General features: G+C 37.3%; 1 protein-coding gene across 1 annotated transcript in view; it reads left to right on the forward strand.

Annotated features, from left to right (window-relative positions):
* COL6A6 (collagen type VI alpha 6 chain) overlaps positions 1 to 14,759 on the forward strand; it is a 105,870-nt gene that overhangs the window by 74,196 nt on the left and 16,915 nt on the right. Inside the window, exons 19-23 of the mRNA XM_019725970.2 lie at positions 2,294 to 2,359; positions 3,640 to 3,693; positions 9,249 to 9,284; positions 10,869 to 10,931; positions 12,564 to 12,626. Of these exons, the coding sequence (XP_019581529.2) occupies positions 2,294 to 2,359; positions 3,640 to 3,693; positions 9,249 to 9,284; positions 10,869 to 10,931; positions 12,564 to 12,626 (282 nt within the window). The remainder of the gene's footprint in view (positions 1 to 2,293; positions 2,360 to 3,639; positions 3,694 to 9,248; positions 9,285 to 10,868; positions 10,932 to 12,563; positions 12,627 to 14,759) is intronic.

Here is a 14,759-nt window from a genome sequence, read left to right on the forward strand (position 1 = left end):
AATAATTTTTGTTTAAAAAAAAATGTTCTGTGACTTCAGGATGGCTGAAAATTCAGCCCAGTAGAGCTCTGTGTTGTGCTGTTTGTTGGTATACTAACTTTAAAATGGTTTTACAATGCATAATAATTCTTCCCAGCCACTTGAGAATATACCTCTCAAATTGAAGACAACTCTGTACTTTTTTACGTAGGTTTTTTTCCTATTTCAGGAAAAATTTGGTACAGCAAGATTAATAGAACAAATAGAACACAAATATGATCTTATTATTGATAGGAATGCATGCAAATAGCACAAATTCGTGAAAATTGATGCTTATTCAGAGAGAACTTCCAATCACATGAAAGCTATTTTGGCTCTTTGGAATTCCTCATTTTGATCTAAATATATATTTTTTAAAATCTTATATAATTTGAGGGGAAATGGAGTAGACCATTTGTCTGAGCTACAGAGTTCATCATTCTAGAACATATTATTAGAAGCCCATGTTTAATCATAAATTTGTGTTAGATGGTGCTCTTTTGTCTAGTTGCATAGAAATTGAAAAACTAGACCAGATCACATTCAGACTGACAATTGGTCCACGTGCAAATTGGGATGTTCTATTCTGTAGAGTGTGCTGGGATACGATTTTTTTTAAATGTAATCTCTTCCATCAAATAATTCAAAGTTGGACCACAATAACAAGTTTATACATCCAGCAGAGTAAAATTTTGGACTTTACATCACCTTTCTTTTCTTTACACACCTTTCTCATCAAAATATAATTCTCTAATATTATAATTCAGGTTAATTCTCTAATATTATAATTCAGGTATGCCCTGCTTGGAGAATTTAACAGACAAATATTTAAATTTAAGAGTAAAACAGAAAATGTAGAAAGTAATCTTTGGCTTCAGTATATGGGAGAGAGAAATAATTTTTCATGTAAGTTTTAATATCAGTTATGTGCCAACCGGTTGGCTCAGGTGGTTAAGAGCACCATGCTCCTAACACCAACGTCGCCGGTTCAATTCCCACATGGACCAGTGAGCTGCACCTTCTACAGCTAAGATTGTGAACAACAGGTCTCCTTGGAGCTGGGCTGCCATGGGCAGCTGGAGTTCAGCGTGAGCTGCCGTGAGTTGCTGTGAGTGGCCAACCGAAGACCGACTGCCTCAGCTAGGGGGCTCATAATATAAGCATGGGTCAGGGAGCTGTGTCCTACACAACTAGACTGAGAAACAATGGCTTGAAGTAGAGTGGGGGTGGGGAGAGGCCGAAGAAGGGGAAAAAAATAATATCAGTTATAAAGTCAAGTCTAAGCCCATCTTTTTCACTCTGTTAGCCTATAAGCTCTGTAAGTTTAGAAACTGCTTGTTTAAAAAGCTTACTAAGTATCTGGAACAATGACATGTCCCTGCTGGTGATCACAAATTACATATTGATTGATGAAGGCAATCTGGGCTGCTGTCAGCCAAGCAGCCCAGCAGCTGGCGTTCAGCAGGCCTGGATAATTGTTGTCCCCTCTCAGTTTATTGGAACATTGACTGACTAGACTGGCTCCATTGATTGTCCTAGCATCATGACGACACTGCTCTGTTTGTGGTCCTAACTATCCAAGATAGAAAGCTTTCAGGTCTGCTAGCTAAGGATAAGAGCCCACACTGTGTGCCTGTTTTCAATGAGTTCCTACTGGAACATTTGTATGAATATTGGGAAAACCTCAAGATTCCAGGATTTCCCCCAGAAAAGTAGAGGAAAGCATTTGGGAGAAAAAGGCAGCCAGGCGTCTAAGAGGAGAAAGAGGGAATGGATGGCAGACACAGGCCTCAGCACTGCTCAGTGTCCTTATGTTCTTGTGCTAGAACCTATTACAAACATTTGCCTTTTCCCTAGAGTAAGGAGAGAATAAAATCTACCAACCCTCAAGTAAGAAGCGGTACCTCCAGACACAGGATAAGAGTTGTCATAAATGTTATGTCACCCTTGCTTTCTTTGGTTATGCCTTCTATGGAGAGCTCTAGATTACCCCACCCCCACCACACACACACACACACACACACACACACACACACACACACACACACGCATACGCGTTGGGTCTCCAGTCCCTTCTGATAATGCAAAGCATGGGAGGAAAAGAAAACACTTGTAAGCCATTTACATTCTTAACCTATTTCTGCTTTCAATTGGGTTGGACTTCTCTTGCCAACGTTTTTGGGGGTGACTAAATGTGTTTTACATAAGTCACATTTTCAAGAAGAAGTGTTCTTTAAAATGAAAACCTATTTTTCTTTTTATTTTCTGTTTTTAGGGATTTCATGGACTTGACAATACCATTGGAGGATCCAAGGGCTTGAAAGGAGAACCTGGAAGACAAGTAATTATATGGGCATTTGAATGTACACTTGTAATGAGGTGACAACTGGGAGGTTCAAGTTCTCAGTGATAGAATAGGAAATGCATATGAAGAATTTGGAATCAGAATGGATATACTTCATGTAGAAAAACTGTTTTTAGGTGCAAAAAGATCTTTTACTCCTCTTCTGCTACTCTAATCTCAAAAAATATTCTCTTCTGAATTTGGGGTGGCTTGCTTCACTAAGCCGTACCCTTGAGGTCATCATTTATGAATGCAAACATCTAAACTCTAACTTAAAATGCAGGGCTAACTGATAGAAAGAACTAGCAAAAGAGCTGCTGGCCTTCCCAGGATCCAGAGGACACATACCCTAAAACGATGTTATAGTATTATTTATAGTACATGAAAACAAAACAAAAACAAGATCTGGTAAGTCTATACAACCCATTCTCTCAAGGCAAGTCTTCTGGGATTAATCTCATAAAATTTCACATGTTATCATTTGATAAAATCTTGTTTTCAGAATTTTGAAAGATTATCTGAAGAATGTGTGTCTCTGGATCTTCTGGATGAGGAAGTTCCCTTGGTGACCCCATCTGGAGTCACCAAGGGACAGGTCTGATATGATGGAAAGAACCTTACTTTGGGGACAGGCCTAGGTCCTGTCTCATGCTCTGTCCCTTACCGTTTCTGTGACCTTGGGCTACTTTCTGTAAACCTTGATTTTCTCATCTGCAAAGCATGACAAATAGCCTACTTTTGAAGTTTATGATAGGAATTCACTGACTGACTCTACCACATCATAAACCTTCAGGAAATGTTACCTGCCACTTTTATTAAGTGGTAAATGTAAGTCTCATTATAGACTCATAATTATTCCCTCCTTTTCTACCTTGGGAAGATGTATGAGTATTGTGAGATTTTATTCACATGAATCTACACAGGCTAGCCAAACAGAACAAGAAGTCCACAGGTAGAACTCCTAACCAGTACTAGTGATACTGGATACGTGGCGTGCTTCAGTTATCCACTCTGTGGCAATACAATGGGGATAGTTTGATTTAAATACTCTAACTTCAACCCCAAACACAAGATAGACAATGGGAATGAACATGTCATTAGCATTTTATCCCATAGTTCCTTGTCACCCACGTAGAGATGTGATTTATGACCCGTAGATGCCACATTCCAAAGTACCCTGTAGTTGATAGAACTCCCTGAAACAAATAAGCTGACACTGAAGAAGAAATGTATCAATGTTGTGTAATTACTGTCACATTTGTTTGTTCATTTGACAGGGTAGAAGAGGCTGGCCAGGCCCCCCAGGAACACCAGGATCCAGGAGACAGACAGTAAGGAGACCCACTGTGATGAAAATGGCTGATTGTGGGGAGTGAGTGGGGTGGTTCTCCTGGCGCTCAGTAGCTGGGAGAAACTAACCTAGGATGTCCCTGAGAACAGAGCTGGCACAGGACTTGGGAAAGCCCCTGAAATGGAGCTGAGGCTGGAAGGTGCTAGCTATGGGGGAAATTACCAATCGGGAGAAAGAGCTGGGCAGAGAGAACAAAAATGCAGCCAACTAGGGGAAGAACGGTCAGAGTCTGGCCTACTCACTAAGCTAACTGAGGCTGCCAGTGATGTGTTAAGCCCCAAACTCCATTCTTTCGCCAAATTTTACAACTACGTACTTAGAAAAGTGAGTCCTGGTATAAGTCCTCTCTCTGTTCTTACCTCTATTTTTTCCACCTTGCAAAGGAGAGTGTGTTTCAAGAAACAAAACTATTTTCTTGATGGAGTACAATAGCTGGTTCTATGAGCTTCTTAGAAAACACAATGCATGACAAGTGCAATATATTAAACTAATTTTTATTTGTGCTCAATTAAAAAACATTTTATCGAGATATAATTGACATATATTATATTAATTCTAGGTGTTCATCATAATGAATGGATATGTGTATGTGTTGTAAAATGATCACCACAATAAATCTAGTTAACATCCATCACCACATAGTTACAAATTGTTTTCTTGTGATTATGACTTGTAAGATTTACTCTTTTAGCAACTTTTAAATATACAATACAATATTATTAACTATAGTCACCATGCTGTACATTACATCCCATGACTTATTTATTTTATACCTGGAAGTTTGTACCTTGTGAACCCCTTCACCTACCCTCCTCCCCCCCACCTCTGGCAACCACCAATCTGTTCTCTGTATCTATGATTCCTTTTTTAAGATTCAACATACAAGAGAGATCATATGGTATTTGTCTTTCTTTGACTTATCTCACTTAGTGTAATACCCTCAAGGCCCATCCACATTATTGCAGATGGCAAGCGTTACCTTTTTATGGCTGAAGAATATTCCACCGTGTATGTATACCACTTTTTTTTTTTTTTATCCATTCATCCATCAGTGGACACTTAGGTTGCTTCCTTACCTTGGCTGTTGCTGCAACAAACATGGCAGTGCATATGTCTGTTTGAGTTAGTGTTTTTGTTTCCTCTGGATAAGTACCCAAAAGTCGAATTCCTAGATCATATGGTAGTTCTATGTTAAGGCATAAAAATATATATCTGAGAGTGAAGTTAGGGCACTTGCTGAAGGAACCTTTCAGGGTCTTTTCTATTTGTTGTTAATTTTTCAATAAGTAATATTTTAAAGAACGATTCTGTTCTGACTTCTTGGAAGAGCACAAATATTATAAAAGAAAATCTTTTTTATCCAACAAAGAGAGGTAACTTTGATAAAATATACTTAAATGACAGCATTGGGTTTTACATTAGTCCTGTCTCTTCTTGTGCAACATTTTCTTTCCATTCTTTATTTAGTGATCTAACCTTCTCCAACTTCCTCTATTCCCCGCCCCCAAAATTTAAATAATGTTTTTAAATTGAGCACAAATAAAAACTCGTTTAATCTATTGCACTTATCATGCATTGTATTTGCTGAGCAGAAGTTCATAGAACCAGCTGTTATACTCCATCCAGAAAATGCTTTTGTATCTTGGAATACACTCCTTCTTCGCAAGGCAGAGAAAATGGAAATAAAAACAGAGATTATGTTTAAAATGTGCAGAGTTTGATTGCTGAGAAATCACTTTACTACTGCAGTTTTTAATGTGTCTAAAGATAAAGAAGTACATTTGCTATTTATTTCACCTTCTAACAGGGTATAGCCAACTTACAATACCATAGGAAAGTATTTTGAACTTAAGGAATATTATCCAAGAAACCCTGGCATGGGAGATGTACCTTTATTATTTTATAGAGGCTCTAGTCTCTCTAAAGGCTAATGCAGAATCACCATGTATTATTTAAACCACACAACTCCTGAGAGACACCGCCCCATGTTGGGTTACAGATTCAGCAGAGTCGTTCAGGAGTAAAAGTGGGACTTCCAGATAAAGATGGCAAAGTCAAGAGTTTTTTTTTTGTTATACTATTCCCCGTTTGTGCAACTCACCAAAAACAAAAGAAACATAAAATAGATTAGCAAAGAATGACCACAACTTCAAGCCACACATAATAAATATTGGCCACCTATGTCAAAATCTGGACCCTAATGAGCTGACACATACCACCTCAGACCTCAAGCCAGGATCAGCTTTTCCTAAAAGTAGCTGCCATAGTCCTAAAAAACTGGTGCACAAAGTCCAGGGGCACTAGATTTTGAGACTATCAGAGAATATACCAATAGAAACACAGGTTAGCAGAGGAAGCAGAACTAATGAGAAACTGAAGAATATTCCATTTTTAATATCTACAACTTAGCAAACTTAGGCCTCAGAGGCTGCAAAGACAGGAAAAGAATTGGTGACTATTACAACACAGAGAAACTGTGACTTGTGGGGCTTTGGGTGAGTTCTCTGAGTCTCTTAAATGCCAAAAATTGAAGGGAGAGGTGGCCATAAGGTAAAAGAAATAGCTCATGATGAGACAGTGTTTGAGACAACATATCCATACTGAAGCTACTGACCGAAGTCCAGCTACACCTCATTCTAATTATTCAGTAAATAGGTTTCCTTATTCAAAGGTGATTAACAATCAAAAATGTTAATCTTCTTTGTTAATCAGGTGATTACTAATCAAGAGCTATGCATAGAAATTGCAAGAAAAGAAGGGGAAAGCTACATGAGCACAGGGCTTTTATGAATGTTTACAGGGCAGGTAAACCCTCATTAGAAGAGGAACTACTTAAGAAAAAGGTAAAACAATTCTGGCAAACAGTTCTCCAAAGTCTTAAAAAAAAAAAAAATTAGGACCATATGACTGCTCTAAAAAGAATCTTAAAAACTGACAAGACAATAGAAAGTGAAGAAAGCAAGCTGGTAGTACTCGAGGAGCAATGGAAAAGGAGAAAAACAACGTAGAATGTAAAGTATATTAGAAGCAACAAAAAAATGGAATAAATATCACTGAGAAATTTAGTCAGACATGTGGTAATCAAGAAGTCACAAAAGCAATAATAGAGATAGAATATTGACCATGGAAAGTCAGCAAATGTGCGGTTTGCATTACGGAGTCCTCCATGCTCGTTATCTGCCTACGTCTTAGAGTTTTTCAGTCAGTGGTATAGATTTTTCTTCTTTCTAGAAGGTTAATGAGTTTAGTGTTATTACAAAATGATGCACACTGATTTTTAAATATTCAAATGCAGAAAATATGCAGAATGAAAATTTTAAAGTCATCTGACATCCTCCATCTAAAAATAACTGTCATTAACATTTGGTAATCATGATTCCTGGCATCTTTTTTATGCATGTTTACAGATGGAGTTCTAAATAGTGGTGCTTCTGATTAAAAAGAGATCATGCTATTCTCAAATCAAAATATTTTGTGTACTTTTATTTGAATTAATAGAAAAAATAAAACTGAAAAATTGTAAATGTCAGGTTGTAGCATTTCTTGACAAAAATAAGTATGCACTCTTAAAAGAGGAAAGAATGATTATGAAAAAATTAGGAGGTTAAGATATATTTGTAATACATATTTGAGCATAAGTGATGTTTAGACGTTGACTCTCTACAATGAAAGATGAGGACATAGTATATTGGCACTCACCCCACACCTTTCCAACTTTCCTATTTTCACATGATTTTTAGATTGTCAAATGTGTAACATTTATATGTTGTTCTGTAATCACAATTTCTATGATTCAGTCTTATTTCTACACTTAAAAGGATTTAAATTAATATTATAAAATTTTAAAGAAAGGCTCATGGGGCTATGTCATCTGAGTTTTTGAAGGCTTGGTCATGTTGATTACTTATATGCTCAAAGGACAACTTGGGCGGGTATAACAATCTCTTCCTCCAGGAAGATGTTCCTCATTTGACCAACTGGAAATTGTTGCTTTCTACATGAGCACAGGGCTTTCTTCAAAACCATATTTCTATCTTTCCCCTTTCATGTGGCATTTGCCATACTCTGCCTTGTAAATAGAGGGTGCCAAAACAACATGTGACATATTTTAAGAAAGGAAAAAACTGTATTAATATATACCGATGACAAAAGATGAATACAAGTCACGTTTGACTTCTGCAATGACAGGAGGTGCTCAAAGTGGTTACCATCAGCATCCAGACACTTCTGATTACAGCAAACTACTGCTTGAGCACCGTTGACCAAAGTGTTAACATCTCTTAACATGTGTATACATATTTTTGGCACCCCCGGTATTTGTAATATTTATCTCCTCCCCTCCAAACCACATCAAGGACTCTGTGTGTTTGTACATGTATGTGTCATCTTTATGTTCCTATGGTTCTCATCCAGTGTGCTTTGTGGGTAGTAGATCATAGTAGACATTTTTCTGAATGAAACTGAAGTGAACTGATTCCAAACAGATAAACCTTGTGCTAAATGAGTAGAAAGAACTTCTTTTCCTCTCTCTAATAGTAGAGAGGATTTGGACTTTCATCTCAAGATGATTCATTGAGGTTTTAAAGAAATAGGCCTCCAACCATTTCCCCAGATACAGTCTGTTTCCTAGATAATAATAAATTTTGACTGAAATATAATTAGCAGAATTTAAAGTCTGCAGTATTGGCCTCTCACAGAATTTTGACCTGAATATCTCAAATAAATGTTAAACAAGAAAATGTTGTCTGATGTTTGTTGAATTTTGCAAACCCTGGATGTCAATATTGCTATTACGTTACTGAGAGATCCTAAGATAGACAATAAAATGTCTTTGCCTCTTTGCCTCTTGACTTCCAGATCTATAATATGTTTATCTGGAATATACCCAGACCCTAATCTTACATATGCGACTAGTAGGAAAAAATCTACCTGAACTGTTGCTGCCATTGTTTTGATTGGATATTTTATTAACATGCTGAATTGAATAACTTTTGAATGCTTAGGATAATTCTTTCATTTTTTTGACAGGTATTTGGCTTTGGGGGAGGGGGTGACATAAAATTAGTTTGGCTACCTTTAGCTTCTGAAATTAATCTCTAATAAAGTTCATGAAATCGGTTCTCCCAGTTTTTCCTCTGGATTCCTGCCTTTTGGCCACTCTGCTCCCGATTTCCGGCTTACGTGGTAGTACTGTAGAAAAATGAAAAGAAATAAAACCAAATCAGTCAATTTTGGAGCTTGTGTGAACAGCTCTAGAAATAGTTTAGTGGAGGAGAAATTATTGACCACAGTCTATTCTCATGAGTATCTATAGATTTCAATTGTCTATGATTTTAATTATCTATCGCCTTAGGATAGAAGTTCAGAGTTGGCAATATTTTACTTTCATGGTACAGTAGATAATTAAATGTTTTAAACAACATGTGGGAACTTTTTTTTTAATGTCAGCACCTTAAGGTGCCCAATAATAATTTAAATTAATTATAAAACATTTTTTTCTCAGTTAATGATATATACCTTTTCCTCCTATTTTAGGCAGCTCATGGCCGAAGGGGACATACAGGCCCACAGGTACAATGATTTTATTTTTCTGAAGTCCAAATAATAAATATTCTGTGTCCAATCAAAGAGGTAGAATAAAGACTGGAAAGTCTTTTCTAGGCCTAAAGTTCTTTTCTTTTTGATGATATTGGTCATGGCATAAAATGTTAGAAAACTTTTAGGCTACAATTTCAAGAATGCAAATCTTAAAAGAAAATGGAAATTTGGGCACTTTAGTCAAAACCATATAAATTAACGATAAATGGCCCACTCATTGTTAAATTGAACTTTGTTTGGATATTACCTACAAACTCTAGTAACTTATTGGGTGACCTTTCTTTTAGATTTTTGCTGTAAACTTTATTTACAATTTACATAAACTCCTTTTAAACTGAGATAGTACATTAAAACCTGAATATAAGTGGGATATTCTGAATATTTTGTTCAAAAGTGGACAATAACAAACATCATATCTCCTTTGTATGTGTTGATACATTATACATGCTCATGAACCTACAATATTTATGAAAGAGCAGTTGTCAAAATTGAGGAAACACACATCCTCAGATTGAAAATACAATGAGAATAATGATAAATCCACTGTCAATCACATTATGGTGAAACTCCAGAAGATTAAGGAAAACACCCTAGGCACTACCAGAGAAAAAAGACAATTTTACCCATGAGAGAGATAACAAATTAGATTGCAGCATACTCTGTTCAATACTAATACATGTCAGAAAACAACAAATTAATATCTTGCGGGTGCAGAGGAAAAATAGTTGTTAACCTGGAATTTTATATGTAGCTAAACTAAGAGTGAGTAAAATAGACATTTTCACATAGAAAAAGACTAAGAGTTTACCATCCACAGACATTACCCCATATAAACACACTTTAAGGTTAGACTTAGACAAAAAGGGAAAAGCAGATCCAGACAAATGGCATGAAATAAATGAAATGAGATTGGGATGAGAAAGTATTGAGAAATTTCCTCTTTCTGATTTCTAGGAAAAGGCTAAGGGAACATTTAATCACATCCAACTGTGTGACAACTGAGATAAATTTGGACTATTCTAGTAGTTGCGTAAATTAAACTTTCTTAATTCTTTCTTACTCTTCTTGGAATTCTTATCTGTAGCAGAGTTCAAGAGCAATGTGAAGAGACTGCTCAGCTGTTAATCCCTAGATATTTAATCTATTTGAATACAAATATAATGTAAAATGCTTAAAGATTTTTGAAGAAAACGTGAAGTAAATTGGGAGATTTTTCAAGCCAAATGCCCAAGTTGGATATAATTATAAGAAAAGAAAATTATAAGAAAAGAAGGGAGTGTGTGTGTGTGTGTGTGTGTGTGTGTGTGTGTGTGTACATGTGCTCATATATATATAAAGACTGAAAGTAAATAATACCAACATATTAGATATGGTTGTTTCTGGTTGATGAGATTATAGGATATTTTTATTTCCTTCTTTGTATTTTTCTTTACTTTTCATATTTTTGCAAAGATCCTACGCTGTCATTGTGATTGAACAAATATTTATAATCTTGCACATAAAGGGGGCAAAATTCTCAGGAAACAGTGTTAACAGGTTGATTCTCTGTCACCACAGGGGATACCAGGCATCCCAGGCCCAGACGGACTTGGAGGCTCCCTGGGATTTAACGGTCATCAGGTACATGTTAAGACTAATCATGATGTGAGAATTAAGGAATCTGAAGCCTTGATAGCATCCCTCTACCCCTCCCCTTGTAGAATTAATCGTTGTTTCAAGTGTTTTCAGGGTAACAAAGGAAGGAAGCAGTACAGTCTTGACCAGCATTTGTTCTCCTTTGTCTCAGTTTTGTCCCAGTCAGGCGGTGAAAAGAGATTAACACACTGGGCAGAGGTCCCTGTGCGATGGGTTCAGGCTAGCTAGGGGATGCTTGGGAGACCTTGAGCCAAGGAACATGGTGAGCCTCAAAACTGGGAACCTGGGTCAAGTTAGTACAGTAAGTACTCAATGTTACATATCGGAATGCCCATGGTGTAGAAAAATTGGCTCTACTCTAGGAAGCAATGATTCCAAATTCAGCTGAAGTCTTCCGTGGGGTGATCTGCAGTGTGGCATTCAGCCTGTGCTTTCTAGCTTACTTCTCCTGGGAGCTGCCTCCAGCACATTTTCCTTTACAAGGAACAAGCTGTGGTTGACGGTCATGCTGATCACATAAGGGGAAAGGAAGCATGTGCCAGGAAGGGCAATGCAGCCTAAAATAACAACACGAAGAGAAAGGAAGTACTAGAAAAGGCTGAGATGAATACAGAACGTTTGACCATATTGTTTTTCTCTCCAAACTTTTGGTTTTGAAATTTTAAGAAATAATTTTGCTGTTTGGCAAATGCAGGACCAGCAATGGTTCTGCAATTTTTCAAAGTTTTAATCCATATAGTTAAAAAAAACCACACACACTAAAATAACTATTATATGTTGGCAGCTTGGTTGCATGGAAGTGGGGCAAAATGTCCTTGGACATCATAAGAGAAATTTTGTTCACATTTTACCAAGATTTCAGAGCAGTAAACAGTCGTCCCCTTAGACCTCTATCTCTTTCTAGCTTGATTGATTTTCTTTGTCTTACTTGCCAGCGGAGGAAACTTCATTTTTCTTACCTTCAAGTGAGACATATTTGCCACTGGGGTTATGGGGAAGCTTTTCTGTGGATTGGCTGGTTTTATTTCATTCTAAACAAGCAATACAACGAGAACACCCTTTCTTCCATTTTGTAGACTCTTCCTTTTGTCACAAAATAGTTTAAGAGGAGATGCAAAAACCAAACACAGCATGAAGGTTTCCCTGTGTATCATATGGTAGCCACTGTTCGTAGGCAAGATAATATTCCAGAAGTAGAAATATCCAAATTTCATCTTATTGCATGCCATATCTTATTGATGACCAGTCTTCAGTGTGATTATTGAATAGAAAGTCTTTAAATATTCCAGCTTCAGATTTATAATTAAGGATTATTTTAACATAAGAAATATATGCATGGGGAGTATAAAGATGCTTATGATAATTAGCAAACAATACTGAAAAACTCACGTATTCAGTATTTCTTCATTTTGACTGCAAATGCCCCATCAACTAAATGCCAGATTGGATCCTGGTCTCCCCACACAGAGGGAGAGCTCAACATATCAAGACAGAACCAAAGGCAGGAGTGGAATTCTCTTTCCAATTTCTGTTCATGTTACTGACTTAACATTTCCATTTTAATATTCCAGTGTTCTCTTTTAGGGAGAAAATAATGCTTTAATTCTCTGTACATAGGGCGCAAGAGGAAAGTCTGGTATAAAAGGAATAAAAGGAGGTCTGGGAAGCAGAGGTCCCCAGGTATGTAAAAAGAGAAATTGACTGCATGTGGCTTTGATCTTGGCTTTAATATGGATGTCCTTGTGGTTTCCTCTCTGCAGACAGATTATTTCCTGCCTGTGAACCAGCAAAGTATGTTAGATTTGACTTCATTGCTCAGTATGGCCACATTACATCCTAACCCCTACCTTGCTGAGCAGGCTGTCATTCTGCCTGGACCTCTTTGCCTCGGCAGCCTAGCCATTCCTGTGAGGTTAAGGATTCCTCCTCTATGTAAATCAGATCTCACCATGCCCCTGATCTCAGCCCTCAGGAGCTTCTCATGCACCCAGAATGCAACCCTCACTGACCTTCAACCTGGCGACACGTGAGAATCACCTGGGCAGACTTGTGAAACACTCCACCACTTGGGACCCTCCCCAGACATTGAAATTAGATTCTCTGGAGGTGAGGCCCAGAATAACAGTAACGGTAACTTTAAGTTCTCCCCAGGTGATTCTAACATACACTCCCAATGTTGGGAATGACTGTCCCACACCAGCATTCTCCAACGTCAAAATGCCTAAGAATCACCTACAGAATTTGTTAAAATACAGATTCTGATTGAGTAGGTCTGGGATGGGCCCGAGAGTCTACACTGAATTTCACATTTTGAGCAGCCATGCCTTACATGATTTGGCCCTTGCCTACCTGCATTCCCAGTATAGATTTGTTTAGCTGGTTTTGTCTCTTCTTCTCAATTGTAAGTGCTGTGAGGGCCAGGACCTTGTCTCGCTTAAACTATATCCCAGATATCAGAACAACAGTGCTGCTACTCCATAGAGCTCAATGAATATTTGTACAATGAATTAATTAGTAAATGAATGAATGAGACATAGTTGGGACTTGCGCTCTGGGATAACATGAGAATAAAGGGAATCCATTACTTTGTGTCCATTAGTTAAACTGGGCCGTGGTCCAACACTTAAATAGCTGTGTTCATCATCAAAATATTTAGAAGCTATTTGCATAAATTTGAATCTCGTGCTACAGTATTTTAAAGCGTATTAGTTACTGCTCATGAGGATATTTGTTCCCATTTTTTATGAATATGTGCTTTCAAAAAGAATGACAATTTAAAAATTTCATGGTAGGACTAAATTGATGAAAAGTCATTATTTTACATTCACATCCTTGAATCATTAAAAGTTTGCTGGCACCACAAATGGGATTTTTTTTTTTTAAAGTGAATGCCAAGGGAAACATATATCGGGTGATTATCTCATCTGTTTATATAAAGTATTGCAATGTAGATGGGTTGAAATTCAAAAAGCTTGGTAATTCCCTTGCTCTAGAATCCAATATTGTATCCAAAAGGCTGTTACTCCAATAAGTTATTCCACTTGCCCTGTAGTGTACTTCTGAGTGGGTCCCCTTTAATCTTGCCTTGGCAAGATTGGTCATAGTCATAAATCATTCACCCTCTTGGCAAGCCAGAGCTAGTCAAAAGGCACAACTTCTCCCTCATCTAGCTCTTCCATTTGTCTGGCGGGAAAGCACAGTTTTCTTTCCTTGCTTGCTTTTCTTTAAATACCCTTGTCAGCACAGTGAAAGTGCTATTTCTAAGATGTGTAGGATTTTCTATGTTCAGGACATGATGAATGAGATCTCAAAATTGTTTCCAAAGGAAAACCACAGAGACAAACACAATCAGATACACAAGAAGGTGTTATCCGTTATTGGCTCTAAATTCACTGGCATAGGCTTCATATTCTTTTACACAAGGACCAGCCACGCGGGTAGAATCACGTGAGTGTTTTCTAATTGCAGACTTAAAGGTTGTTCTTAGGATATACATTTAGAAAAAGGGATGTGAATTCAGCTGACAGTGTTCTGAAGACTTATTAATTTATGCAATGTTGGGGCAGCCTGCGTAAATCAAACATGTGCTAATCCAGCCAAGGATATGGCTGTGGTATAAAAGAAATACAGCCCAGCACACAATGAAAAAGAAGAAAGAACTTTGAAAGTCGTGTCATGTTCTTTTGTACCTTCCTTTGTTCCCTTCTTGTTTGGTTTACCTTAAGGTCCCACAGTAAAGCAACCCAGGCCTAGAAAAGGAATGGAAAATCAGACGCAAAATATTAATTCCAATTAGAGCTGGAATTATTCTTT

Source organism: Rhinolophus sinicus, linkage group LG10 (assembly GCF_036562045.2).
Source record: "Rhinolophus sinicus isolate RSC01 linkage group LG10, ASM3656204v1, whole genome shotgun sequence".
Lineage (NCBI taxonomy): Eukaryota > Metazoa > Chordata > Mammalia > Chiroptera > Rhinolophidae > Rhinolophus > Rhinolophus sinicus.